Source organism: Terrapene carolina, unplaced genomic scaffold, assembly GCF_002925995.2.
Source record: "Terrapene carolina triunguis isolate 2854851 unplaced genomic scaffold, T_m_triunguis-2.0 Scaffold95, whole genome shotgun sequence".
Classification (NCBI taxonomy): domain Eukaryota; kingdom Metazoa; phylum Chordata; order Testudines; family Emydidae; genus Terrapene; species Terrapene triunguis.
In genome coordinates, this window is record NW_020664446.1 from 33,955,955 (window position 1) to 33,970,809 (window position 14,855).

Below are 14,855 nucleotides of genomic sequence, written 5' to 3' on the forward strand. Positions count from 1 at the left end.
CTTTTTCACTTCAAGCACTGCAGAAAGTGTTCTTTGTTATCAACATAAACATCGTTATTTCGCAGGAGGGAGAGGCCACAAGAGCTCATTAATTGCTAGGATTACAAATTCTGCACTACATGCCAATAAGTAATGTTCAAACTATAGGCCTAATTCCAATGCAAGTTTTGCCTAAATGGGGAATTCAGGCTATCATACAAATAATGGAGGAAGTTGACAAACTTCATTGAAAAAAAAAAATTGGGTGGTTACAGAAATGGATTCTCTGCCAGCTGTTAGAAGCTTTAGATTTCTATGGAAAGCCGTATCTCACAGAGAGCACTTAAGTATTCTTCATTATCAGGCTCCAATGCCAGGGCTTTCTCATAACACTCAATTGCTTGAGGCTTCTCCCCATTCAGTTGGTGAATAAGTCCAAGCATACCCAAATTTTTAGCATCTGCAGAGCCTCTCTGAATTCTCCTTTCTATTAATTTCTTCAGAGCATCTTTACACAGGTTTCTTTCATGTGAGTTTTTCTCAATTTTCAGCCCTTTTGTGTAATGATTAATAGCCTCAGATTCAGACTTTTTGTGATATTCCTGAAAGCGTCCATAGCGGTAGTGGAGTTGTTGCTTCTCATCACAGGTGAGTTTCTCCATCTTAAATACTTTTTGAAAGGTGTCTTCTGCTTCTTGATATTGATTTCCTTCTGCATACATGCTTGCTAGGTCAATATAGGCATACATAAACTTTGATTTTTGCTCCACCACCATTTTAAAATGAAAAATGCACAATCGAATCAGTTCCTCCATCTGCTCTCTACGTGGATATTTTGTATCTTTTTTCATTTTGTATAATTGTGTTCTGTAGCAAAGACCTATCTGATGATGCAGGAAGCCAGAGGTTGGTGTAAATTCCAGTGCCTTTTTCAAAAACCCCAGTGATTTCTCCACTAGTCCTTTTTTTCTGTAAAACTTGGCAGCATATCGCAATAAATAGGGAAGATCTGGGGTTTTTTGCAATGCTTCTTTGATGTACTTTTCTCCTTCTTCGACTTGGTCTGTGTCCTGAAGTTTCAGTGCAAGGAGTGCCATAACAAAAGTGTCGTTTGGATTCAGTCTTACTGCACGCCTTAAAGGTTCCAGTGATGAGTCCTCACCAGAAGAGCCTTTTGTAAGAAAATCTTCCAGGCGATATATGGCAATTGCATAGCCAGAATTAAATTCTGGATTGTTGGGTTCCTCTTCCAGAGCCTTTTCAAAGCATTTCTTTGCTCTTTCATAATACTTTATTCCAAACTTTAATAGTGCCCACCCTTGTTCACAGTAGATCTCAGGCAGTTGAATCTTATAGCGAGATGCACTTGAGAGCTTTTTGCAGCTGCTTTCTACCTTGTCTATGTAGGATTGAGCTTCTTGAAGTTTGTTCATATGGTAATAGACCCAAGCATAGTTCCCCCAGGTAACAAGAATTTTTCTGTCAACCTCATCTGCATGATTTGTTTGAACTTCTCCTTCAGCTTTTTGTAGACTTTCCAGAGCTTCCTCACTGTTGCCTTTCATGTGTTTCACATAGGCTAGCAGATTATAATTACTGATTTTGGATTTTGTGATTAGAAACTCAATCTGATCACAAATTGTTTCCTCTAAGTTATCAAGATCAACATCATCCTTCAGCAAAGTCCATGTAAAATGGCATTCAAGTTGCAGCAAGACAGTTTTTAGCGAATTCTTGGAAATATTGCTAGAGGGGAAAAAAGAAGCATGTTTAAGCCTTTGTGAAGAAGAGATTCAAATTAAAACTTTATTTACCCCAGAGGACAATTATCTATCTTTTATTTTGCTTTTCTGTACTTCTGTTTTTAATTTACAATATTGCCAATCTTAACTAGTGAGATAGCAATAATGTCACCTCTACAGATGCTTCAGAGAGAGGGTGCATCACAAGTGGCACTAACCAGAGAACAATACTTTGAGAAACCAAAGATATGGAGCTCATAGGTCTGAAGATTTGAACACCATTGGTTATTCATATTGTCTCTGTTACTCTGATCCCATGTAAACTACAGTAACTCCTCACTTTTCTTATCCATGTTGGATCATTTTTATTCTGTACGATTAAATTATCTTGTATTATGTTACCCTAGTAGAGTGTTCTGTGTAGTTAAAGGACAGAAAGGTGGCATGAGGCCTACATTGGTTTGCACTTCATTCGGGCTATGTTATACCAGATCTGCACACTTCCACTTATTTGTTTGTCTAGAGATAGGATGTTGTTCAGGACTGGTCTACACCTAAAACTAAGGTCAGCTTACCTACATCGCTTAGGGTGAATTTTTCAACCCCCGAGAGACATAGTTAAGATGACCTAAGTGCCAAAGTTGATAATGCTAGGTCAACATCAGAAGCAGGAAACCTGCTAAACAACTGGACTATCGTATCAAGATGCTAAAGGAGCACTCAAGGAAGGTAAGGCCATTGCAGAGATACTACATTAATTCTTTACATCTGTCTTCACCAATGCAGAGGATGTGAGGGAGATTCCCAAACCTGAGCCATTCTTTTTAGGTGATAACTGAGGAACTGTCCCAGACTGAGGTGTCTTTAGAGGAGGTTTTAGAACAAATTAAATTACACAATAATAAATCACCAGGACCAGATGGTATTCACCCCAAGAGTTCTGAAGGAACTCAAATGTGAAATTGCAGAACTACTAACTGTGGTTTGTAATCTATCATTTAAATCAGCTTCTGTACCAGATGACTGGAGGATAGCTAATGTGATGCTAATTTTTTTAAAAGGCTCCAGAGGTGATCTCGGCAATTACAGGCCAGTAAGCCTAACTTCCGTATCAGGCAAATTGGTTGAAACTATAGTAAAGAACAGAATTATCAGACATATAGCTAAACATGATTTATTGGGGGAAAGTCAACGTGGCTTTTGTAAATGGAAATCATGCCACACCAATCTATTAGAATTCTTTGAGGGGGTCAATAAACATGTGACCAAGGGTGATCCAGTGGATATAGTGTACTTAGATTTTCAGAAAGTCTTTGACAAGGTCCATCACCAAAGGCTCTTAAGCAAAGTAAGCTGTAATGGAATAAGAGGGAAGGTCCTCTCATGGCTCAGTAACTGGTTAAAAGATAGGAAACAAAAGGTAGAAATAAATGGTCAGTTTTTCAAAATGGAGATAGGTAAATAGTGATGCCCCCAGCGGTCTATACAGGGACCAGTGTTGTTCAACATATTCATAAATGATCTGGAAAAAGGGGTAAACCATAGGCGCCAACTTCTGCTCGTGCCGGTGGGTGCTCAACCCCCCTCTGCCCCCAGCCCTGCCCTGACTTCACCCCTACCCCGCTCCCTCCCATCCCTGCCTGCCCCCATTCCAAGCCCTTCCCCAAAGTCCCTGCCCCAACTCCGCCCCCTCCCTGCCCCTATTCTGATTCCTTCCCCAAATCCCCGCCCCGGCCCCACCTCTTCCCTGCCTCCTTCCCTGAGTGCGCCACGTTCCTGCTCCTCCCCCCTCCCTCCTGGAGCAGCTGTTTGGCAGCGACAAGCGCTGGGAGGTAGGTGGAGGAGCGGGGACCAGGGGTGCTCAGGGAAGGAGGAGGAGGTGGGGCGGGGGGTGGGTGGCACGGAGGGGAGCTTGGCTGCCAGTGTGTGCAGAGCACTCACTAATTTTTCCCCATGGGTGCTCCAGCCTATGGGGTAAACAGTGAGGTGGCAAATTTTGCAGATGATACAAAACTACTGAAGATAGTTAAGTCCAAAGCAGACTGCAAAGAGCTACAAAGGGACCTCACAAAACTGGGTGACTGGGCAACAAAAAGGCAGATGAAATTCAGTGTTGATAAATGCAAAGTAATGCATATTGGAAGACATAATCCCAACTATACATATAAAATGATGGGGTCTAAATTAAGTGTTACCACTCAAGAAAGAGATCTTGGAGTCACTGTGGATAATTCTCTGAAAACATCCACTCAATGTTACCCATGGGGGAAATCTGCATCACTGCGCATGCACAGGATTTCTTTGTTTCCCCGCAGAAAACTGACAGGGAAGCAAAGAGAAACCACAAGAGCGATCATGCAACAGTATGTTTTGGGTGCCCAGGGCAGCCGGCAGAGAGGTAAATCACTGTGGGGCAGGATTGGGGAAGACACAGCTGGTGGCTCCTACCCTGCGTCAGGCTCAGCTGCAAGTTCCGTCTGGACTGGGGAAGACGGGACTTCCTCTTCCCATGCACGGGATCCGGGGTTGGGTCAGACCCACCCCCAGATTTCTCCCCCAGCTGTAGGAAGCTCTGCAAACTCTCCCACCTACCCCGTGCTTCCTGCACCCATTGCTCCTCAGCTGCAGCAGGATGGATCACTGTACAGGGAGCTACTCCCACATCTGTCCAACCCCCGTGCATCCAGACCCTTCTGCTGAGCCTCACCCCCCCCCCCCACCACCCCCCCAACCCCCCCCCCCCCGATGAGCTCCACTGCCTCTGCACCTGGACCACCCTGATGAGCCACCCGCACCGAGATCCCCACCCTACTGAGCCCCAACCAGGTGCACCTGGATCCCAACCACACTGAGCCCCACTCTCTCAGCATCTGGACCCTCCCCACTGAGCCCCCCCCACACCAACCCCCCTGCTGAGCTCTATCCCCACCCACACTCAGACCCCTCCACTGAGCCCCAACTACCTTCACCTGGACCCCCCTGCACAGTACCATTACGGTTGCACCCAGAACCTCCCAACAAGCCCCAGTGCATCCAGGTCCCCCCCACACCCAGAACCCAACTGAACTGCCTGCACCCAGATTACCACACACCGAACCCTCTCAACCCACACCTGGATTCCGCCCATGCTAACCCCCTCCACACTTGGATCCTACCTTGCTGACCCTGCCTATCGACACCTGGTGCACCTGGCATGGAGGGACAGGGCTCTGGGGTGTTTTTGGGGCAGGCCCGGTCCTTGTGCTGTGTCAGGGTTGGGTGCAGCCTCACCACTGAGTCTGTGTCCCAGGAGGGGTGAGCTGCACAGTAATCACCCACCTCTGTGCAACCAGTGGCCTGTGTTCCCCAATGCTATGCTGGAGCCTCCACATTTATTTGACAAAATTTGCAGAATTTTAAAATATTGTGTGCAGAATTTTTAATTTTTTGGCACAGAATGCCCTCAGGAGTATCAGTGTGCAGTGGCAGTCACAAAAGCTAACTGAATGTTGGGAATCATTAGGAAAAGGATAGATAAGACAGAAAATATCATATTGCCTCTATACAAATTGATGGTACGTCCACATCTTGAATACTTTTTGTGTAGATCAGCTCACCCCATCTCAAAAAAGATACATTGGAATTGGAAAAGGTACAGCAAAGGGCAACAAAAATTATTAGGGATTTCGAACAGCTTCCATATTAGGAGAGATTAAAAAGGCTGGGACTTTTCAGCTTGGAAAAGAGACGACTAAAGGGGATTTGATAGAGGTCTATAAAATCATGACAGGTGTAGAGAAAGTAAATAAGGAAGTGTTATTTACTCCTTCTCATAACACAAGAACTAGGGGTCACCAAATGAAATTAATAGGCAGCAAGTTTAAAACAAACAAAAAGAAGTATTTCTTCGCACAACACAGTCAACCTGTGGAATTCCTTGCCAGAGGATGTTGTGAAGACCATGACTATAACAGGGTTCAAAAAGGAACTCCTATTCATGGAGGATAGGTCCGTCACTTATTATCCAGGATGGACAGGGATGGTGTCCCTAGCCTCTGTTTGCCAGAAGCTGGGAATGGGTGACAGGGGATGGATCACTTGATGATTACCTGGTCTGTTCATTGCCTCTTCTGGGCTGGATGGATCTTTGGTCTGACCTAGTATGGCTGTTGTTATGTTCTTAACAGAAGAATGCTTCCATCAACCTAGCTACTGCCTCTTGGAAAGGCAGTAGAGTTACTACAGTCAGGGGCGCTGAAACAATTTTTATAATGGAGGTGCTGAGAGCCATTGAACCAAACTGTAAACCCTGTGTATAATGGAAACCACTTCAAGCCAGGGGGTGTGGCAGCACCCGCAGTTCCAGCACCTATAACTACAGTGATGAAAGAACCCCTTCCATCTCTGTAGTAAGTATCTACACTATAGTGCTGCAGTTGCAGTTGTGCTACTACAGTAATTCTAAAGTAAACATACCCTCAGACAAATGAGTCCAAAATGGCCAACCGTCTGATCTGGCAGCACTAGAAGCCTCTGCATTTAGGAGCTTCTTCAGAGGGTAGACAGCTCCATTTTTCTAGTAGCTCCGTGTACCCTAACATATGGAAGGGGGAACACAGCTGCTGAAGAGCTGGAGAAATAGAGCTGCCTGCACTCAGTCATGCAGGCCTCATTGCTCTCTCAAGCAACAGTGACTTTGCTTGAGGCATCTAGTTTCCACTCCATGACACACTGCTCAGATCTTCCTTTGCCTGAGGGATCATCCAAGGTAGGAGAATATTGGGAGTGGATGGGGTAGAGTAATGAGTTATGAAAGAACTAGAAACTGGGACCAAGATTTTTAAAAATAGGTGCCTAAATTTAGGCTTCTAAATCCATTTATAGACACTGAAATAAATAGCCTGATTGTCAAAAGTGTTAACACCCAGCAACCTACAATAGATAAATGTGAAAAAGAGGATATACATTTCTATGAATACTCTCTTTCCCATTCCTTATCTTTATTTTATTTTTCATAAGTAGTAGATGTTGGGAGACATCTGAAAAAGAACAAATTGGTGTACTCTCAACAAAGTGGTACTAATATGAAACAGAAGTCAATACTCCTGCCTGATCATTTATCCTGGCACACAGGCTGCCTTGCTTCTTCTCCCCACTATTTTCTTTCTGACATTGCACCAATCTGTCCCTGAATCCCTTCTCTGAGCTCTCCTCTCACTTAGCTCTGATAATCTGCCCCTAACTCCACCCAGGAGCGGCGCCAGGGTTTTTGCCGCCCTAGGCAGCAGCGCTCCTCCTCAGTAATCGGCGGCAGCTCCTCCTCTGAAGCTGTGTTCTCAGCGGCGGGGGTCCTTCCACTCCGGGTCTTTGGGGCACTTCGGTGGCGGGTCCCGGAGCGAGTGAAGGACCCGCCGCCGAATTTCCGCCAAAGACCCAGAGCGGAAGAAGCCCCTCTGGGTGGCTCTGGTTCTCGGCGGCATTTCCACGACCGCTTTTCTTCCCGCCCAGAGGAATTGCTGCCGAAATTCCGACGAGGGTGGCAAAATGCTGCCCCCCACATCCTGCCACCCTAGGTGACCGCCTAGGGTCGCCTAGTGGAAGCGCCGGCCCTGACTCCACCCTGCCCTAGCTAGGAGCAGAAAAAGAAACCAAGGAGTCTAGACTCTGAGGCCTTGTCTTAACTAGGGTTTAAAGGTGTGTGGTGTGTAAATGTGTCAGCTAACATATTATAATTAACATATTCTAGAACTTTAGCGTACACACGCCACTGTAGACTTTACCAAGTATAAACCGATCAACTTGAAGCCTAGGCTACCCTTTAGCTTCAACTTGACCAGCTTAGCATGTACTAAAGTCCATAGTGTCTTGTCCATAGGAGCACTTTAGAACGTGTTAAAACTTGTTGGCTGACAACACACGTTTAAATCTTAGTCAAGACAAACTCTACACAATGCTGCATCTCGACAAACAAACATTTGTATAGCTTAAACAAAATAGAGCCCTAAATCAAATACTTATTTGTTACTTAGCAGAACCCTGGTGGAACATAGAAGATCTAGCAGTTTGTGTGCCAATGTATGTGCTGCCACCCAATTGCAAAATCATGCATGCTGAAGGTGCTGGAGGGAGAGCAAGGGGTACAAGTGGAGGATTGTGGAAGGAAAGATGAGTTGGGGTTGTGGAGACCTATTAGCAAATTGTGAGGAGGTCAGGAGAAGAGGAGCCAGAAATGAACTATTAGAGCTTTGGGGGGGTGGTGGAGTGGAATTCAATTAGGATCACTGTGGTCTTGGGAGAAAATGTTCCTGAATATTTTATCTAGTCTCAATGTTTTACATTTAGATCCTACAATGAGGTCTGAAGGAGAGAGTGATAGTAATTCTATTAATGCATATCCCTACCATCAAAGACTTCCTCATTTCTATCGAGTAATATCATTGTACAGTTTAAGTTTTTAATTGATATCAGCATAAATGTTTCATCTGTGGGTAAAATACAAGTTTTGAGTGGAGAGGAGACTCTAAATGTTGAAATAATCCTGCACCTGTTAGGGAGCTGTGGTGTCAATTAAATTAATCCAATAGGTGAATGGACATTTCATACACAATTGTTCTCACTCGGGCCTTGATTCAGTAAGACACTCTAAGCAAATGCTTAAGTAGAAGAATGTAAATAGTCCCACTGAAGTCAATGGGACTACTCATGTACTTAGTTCAGCATGTGATTAAGGGCTTTGTTAGACCATGCCTGAATCCAGAACAACAAAAACTTTCATGTGTATAATAGCAGTAGAGAAATAAATAATGTGAACAGGTGGAGTTGTAGTGCAGGTGTGACGTTATCTGATTAAAATACGACCATATAGAGCATTGTTGCAATCACTGTTATATATTTGCAGCAAATAGTGTACAAAGGTTGTCAAGTGAGGTGGCTATGAAAAGGTTATGACTTGCTGGTTATGACTATGCTATCTTTATGCATGTATCATTTTGTATTTGAAGTTATAAGTGTGATGTTGCACTCTATATGTTTTTATGAAAGTATGCTGATGAGTGTGAATATAATGTAACTAAAATGTGCTTCATGCAAAAGGTCTCTTGTAAGGTATCATTACAAAGCTTATACTCTACTGAGTGTGGTCATCCTATTTATATAAATGTATCACTCTTGTATCTGAAACTAGAAATATGAAATATAACTCTGAGGGCCTATTGTAATTATGCACAGTGTGGGCCATTAATGGTGGTTTGGAATCTTGATGGCTCCCATCAACCAGGACATTTGACTGTGGATGGCTCTGTTGGCAGGCAGAAATGAAGGCTTGGGGTCTTACAGTGACATGTGATCATGTCACCTGAACTGGAATCCATCTTTAACCTGGTGTTTTTCCATTGAGAAGGAGGGGTGGGAACCCAGAGGGACAAAGGTGCAAAAGATATATAAGTGGGTGGAACAGAACAAATGGGGAGCCATCATGAGAAATCCCCTAGCTACCACCTGAGCTGGAACAAGGGCTGTACCAGGGGAAAGGTTTGTGCCCAGACTAGGAATGCATCCAGTCTGTGAAAGAAACTTATTGAAACATCTCTGAGGGTGAGATTTTATCTGTATTCAGTTTTATTACTGTACTAGGCTTAGACTTGTGTGTTCTATTTTATTTTGCTTGGTAATTCACTTTGTTCTGTCTGCTACTACTTGGAACCACTTAAATCCTACTTTCTGTATTTAATAAAATCACTTTTTACTTATTAATTAACCCAGAGAATGTATTAATACCTGGGGGGAGGGGGGGCCAAACAGCTGTGCATATCGCTCTATCAGTGTTCTAGAGGGTGAACAATTTGAGTAAAATGGATTTATTTGGGGTTAGACCCCACTGGGAGTTGAGCATCTGAGTGTTAAAGACAGGAACACTGCTGTAAGCTGCTTTCAGTTTAAGCCTACAGCAGTTAGGGGATGTGGTTCAGACCCTGGGTCTGTGTTGGAGCAGACTGGCATGTCTGGCTCAACAAGACAGGGTGCTGGAGTCCCAAGCTGGCAGGGAAAGCAGGGGCAGAAGTAGTCTTGGCACAGCAGTTGGCAGTTCCCAAGGGGGTTTCTGTGATGCAACCCATCACAATAAGTATTGGCTCTATACTTGGATTTCAAATGTTTGCTCCTGGGGTAACGCCCACAAGTTAATGCCCAGCATATCTTGGAGAAACACTTGGTTAGCAATGTACCATGGGAGACGCCCATCTACACTGAGTGTACTGTGATGTAAACATGCTGTCTGGAGTGTAAGTAATGGCTTCCTGCAATGACTGAGGGAAATTGGGCATGAACATGTGACTTGCCCATGTGACTCCAAACTTCCATCTTGTTGCTGTGATTTTCAACAGTAAGAACAATGGCATGCCCTCCACATGGCAAAAGCTATAAAAGGCCCTGGAAACACCTCCATTTTGTCTTCAATCCTGCTTCTTACCTCTGGAGGAACCTTGCTACAAACTGAAGCTCTGAACAATGGACTGAATGACCCATCCAAGCTGTGGATGTACTCCAGAGACTTGACTTAGGCCAGCAGTTTATTCACTACAAAAAGAAAGATTCTGCGTGGACTCCTCCTGAAGGTCAAAACAACAGACTGGACTTCTACATAGATTGCTTCCGTCCACGTGCATGGCCTGAAATTGTGGAAAAGCAGAATCACTTGCCCCATAACTTCAGCCATGCTGAACACAACGCCATCAACAGCCTCAGGAGCAACTCTGACATCATAATCAAAAAGGCTGACAAAGGAGGTGCTATCGTCATCATGAATAAGTTGGAATATGAACAAGAGGCTGTTAGGCAGCTCTCTAACTCCACATTCTACAGGCCATTATCCTCTGATCCCACTGAGGATTACCAAAAGAAACTACACCATCTGCTCAAGAAACTCCCTGAAAAAGCACAGGAACAGATCTGTACAGACACATGCCTAGAACCCCAACCAGGAGTATTCTATTTGTTACCCAAGATCCATAAACCTGGAAATCCTGGATGCCCCATCATCTCAGGCATTGGCACCCTCACAGCAGGATTATCTGGCTATGTGGACTCTCTCCTCAGGCCCTGTGCTACCAGCACTCCCAGCTATCTTCAAGACACCACTGACTTCCTGAGAAAACTACAATCCATTGGTGATCTTTCGGTAAACACCATCCTGGCCACTATGGATGTAGAAGCCCTCTACACCAATATTCCACACAAAGATGGACTACAAGCTATCAGGAACAGTATCCCCGATAATGTCACGGCAAACCTGGTGGCTGAACTTTGTGACTTTCTCCTCACTCACAACTATTTCACATTTGGGGACAATATATACCTTCAAGTCAGCGGCACTGCTATGGGTACCCACATGGCCCCACAGTATGCCAACATTTTTATGGCTGACTTAGAACAACGCTTCCTTAGCTCTCGTCCCCGAACGCTCCTACTCTACTTGCACTACATTGATGACATCTTCATCATCTGGACCCATGGAAAAGAAGCCCTTGAGGAATTCCACCGTGATTTCAACATTTTCCATCCCACCATCAACCTCAGCCTAGAGCAATCCACACAAGTGGTCCATTTCCTGGACACTACTGTGCTCATAAGTGATGGTCACATAAACACCACCCTATACCGGAAACCTACTGACCGCTATACTTACCTACATGCCTCCAGCTTCCATCCAGGACACACTACACGATCCATTGTCTACAGCCAAGCTCTAAGATACAACAACATTTGCTCCAATCCTTCAGACAGAGAGAAACACCTACAAGATCTCTATCAAGCATTCTTAAAACTACAATACCCATCTGCTGAAATGAAAAAACAGATTGACAGAGCCAGAAGAGTACCCAGAAGTCATCTGCCTACAGGATAGGCCCAACAAAGAAAATAACAGAATGCCACTAGTCGTCACCTTCGGCCCCCAACTAAAACTTCTCCAGCGTATCATCAAAGATCTACAACCTATCCTGAAAGATGATCCCTCACTCTCACAGATCTTGGGAGACAGACCAGTCCCTCGCTTACAGACAGCCCCCCAACCTGAAGCAAATACTCACCAGCAACCACACAACAAAAACACTAACCCAGAAACCTATCCTTGCAACAAAGCCCGATGCCAACTCTGTCCACATATTTATTCAAATGACACCATCATAGGACCTAATCACATCAGCCATGCCATCAGGGGCTCATTCACCTGCACATCTACCAATGTGATATATACCATCATGTGCCAGCAATGCCCCTCTGCCATGTACATTGACCAAACCGGACAGTCTCTACACAAAAAAATAAATGGACACAAATCTGACATCAGGAATCATAACATTCAAAAACCAGTAGGAGAACACTTCAACCTCTTTGGTCACTCAGTAGCAGACTTAAAGGTGGCAATTTTGCAACCGAAAAGCTTCAAAAACAGACTCCAACGAGAAACTGCTGAGCTTGAATTAATATGCAAACTAGATACCATTAACTTGGGTTTGAATAGAGACTGGGAGTGGCTGGGTCATTACACATATTGAATCTATTTCCCCATGTTAAGTATCCTCACACCTTCTTGTCAACTGTCTAAAATGGGCCATCTTGATTATCACTACAAAAGTTTTTTTTCTCCTGCTGATAATAACTCATCTTAATTAATTAGCCTTTTACAGTTGGTATGGCTACTTCCACTTTTTCATGTTCTCTGTATGTATATATATCTTCTTACTATATGTTCCATTCTATGCATCTGATGAAGTGGGCTGTAGCCCACGAAAGTTTATGCTCAAATAAATTTGTTTGTCTCTAAATTGCCACAAGTACTCCTGTTCTTTTTGCCATTACTGTATGTAATTGATTCCTTTAACCAATTTTAACTCTCACCTTTCTTTCTTTCTTTTTATAAATAAACCTTTAGATTTTAGATACTAAAGGATTGGCATCAGCGTGATTTTGGGGTAAGATCTAAGTTATATATTGACCTGGTTATGTGGGATCAGAAGAACCTGTTATTTGATGAGACTGGTTGTAAAGAACCACTCATCTGAATCCAGTGTTTTTGGTGGTGATATAAGAACTGGAAAGCCTGAGGAAAATGCTTTTATGTTTGCTTGTTAGCCAGTGTGATGAAACAGGAGTTTACTTTTGTGGCTGGTTTGGTATATCTTATAAAAGAATAACCACCAGTTTTGGGTTGTGTTTCCCCTATTTCTCAGCAGTTCGTCCTGAATTTGGCATCCTCAGTTGTGACCCACTAAGGCATGGTTACAGCAGGTTAAACATCTTTTAGCTTAGTTCAGCACAGAAGCATTAAATGATGTTACTTTCAGAATCATCATAAGTCTGGAGTTTTCTCCTTTAAAATATTAGTGAAAAAAGCTCTGAGACTCCCTAACCCGCCCCTCCCCCCCAGATATCCAGAAGTTGGTCTCCTTTTCTGGGGTATCAGTTTGCAGCACAAAAATCGTACTCACATTTTCTGGTTCCACCCGCAATAGTAGTAATTAGAAGGTTAGTTTCCTGATTTGAGAGCACAAATCATCTACTTAGCAATCCACTTGACCTTACAATACTCGTGGCAACTGTGAACTATGGGCACAAGCTTTGTTGGTGTAAATTCCACCCATGAAAATGGAGAGGGGTTTGAGGTTTGAACATCTGGAACTAACAGAATTAAATTTCTAACAATACCATCACTTTAATCTAGTCCTCATTTTAATTCACACGTAAAACAATTACTTACATTTGGTACCATACCTGATTAACTACTTAAACTCAAGTAAATTATAGTTTAGAATTTTCATATGAAAGAAAAACACAAATCCTCAGCACAGGGGGATGGACTAGATCAGTGGCTCTCAACCTTTCCAGACTACTGTACCCGTTTCAGGAGTCTGATTTGTCTTGCGTCCCCCAAGTTTAACCTCATTTAAAAACTACTTGCTTACAAAATCAGACATAAAAATACGATAGTGTCACAGCCCACTTACTGAAAAATTGCTTACTTCTCATTTTAATTGATATATATAAACTTATAATACATGTATATAATTATATACAGAGAATTATAAAATAAATAAATATTGTACTTATCTTTAAGTGTATGGTGTATAGGGCCATATAAATAATTCATTGTCTGTATGAAATTTTAGTTTGTACTGACTTCACTAGTGCTTTTTATGTAGCCTGTTGTAAAACTAGGCAAATACCTAGATGAGTTGATGTGCCCCTGGAAGACCTCTGCGTACCCCCAGGGGTACGCGTCCGCCTAGTTGAGAACCACTGGACTAGATGGCTGGCCAACCTCTTAAGGTCCTTTCCAGCTCTACATTTCTATGAAATAGGCACAGTTCAGAGTTGCTATTGGTTACTTACCTCATGGCTTTGCTTTGCTGGTCAGCTGTTGTAATGCAGCTTGGCTTCTTTTCTTACTAACCTGGGATGTTGAGGCTGGCTGCTATTCCTCTACTCCATTTTATAGGCATCCCAGCATCATGTGACATGGGCTGTTCCTCAGCAGTTCAGTGAAGTAAATGGAAACTAGAAAGTGAAAGCTATGCACAGCTCTCCGAACGCACAATAGAAAAGCTGAACTAGCTGCTGCCAGGGAAACTGAAACTTAAGGGACTTGGATCTGTTTCTTCTGTTCACATTTGGCTTTATGCCACTGATTTAACCATAGGAGTGCGCAGAACATTTAATTAGGGTGCGCACCCAGGGAACTTTTTTTTAAAGGCGAACATCATAAAGGTTGGGGTGTGTGGGGGGGTGCGGTGTGCAGGAAGGGGCTCAGGGCAAGGGATTGGGGCAGAGGTAGGGGTGCATGAGGGGGCTCAGGGAAGGGGGTTGGGGTGCAGGAGGGGTGCGGCGGGGGCTCAGGACAGGGAGTTGGGGTGCAGGAGGGGTGTGGCAGGGGGCTCAGGTAGGGTTACCATACATCCGGTTTTTCCTGGACATGTCCGGCTTTTTGGTAATCAAACCCCGTCCGGGGGGAATTTCCAAAAAGCCGAACATGTCCGGGAAAAATACTCCCAGCTTCCGGCATCCCTGGCTTACCTTAGAGCAGGCTCCGGCGGCGGCTGCTGTGCTCCCTGAGTCCTCGGCTCTGTAAGAGCCGAGCTGCCCGAGCGCTACCGGCTTCGG

The 14,855-nt window shown here is 44.0% G+C and overlaps 1 protein-coding gene across 1 annotated transcript; it reads right to left on the reverse strand.

Annotated features, from left to right (window-relative positions):
- Positions 1 to 284: 284 nt before the first annotated feature.
- On the reverse strand, positions 285 to 14,132 carry LOC112120483 (interferon-induced protein with tetratricopeptide repeats 5-like). The gene is made up of 2 exons (XM_026651134.1): positions 14,088 to 14,132; positions 285 to 1,725 (listed from the first exon to the last, which is right to left on the reverse strand). The coding sequence occupies exons 1-2, from the start codon at positions 14,090 to 14,092 to the stop codon at positions 285 to 287; spliced, it is 1,446 nt and encodes a 481-aa protein (XP_026506919.1). The 5' UTR covers positions 14,093 to 14,132.
- Between the last annotated feature and the right edge of the window lie 723 nt (positions 14,133 to 14,855).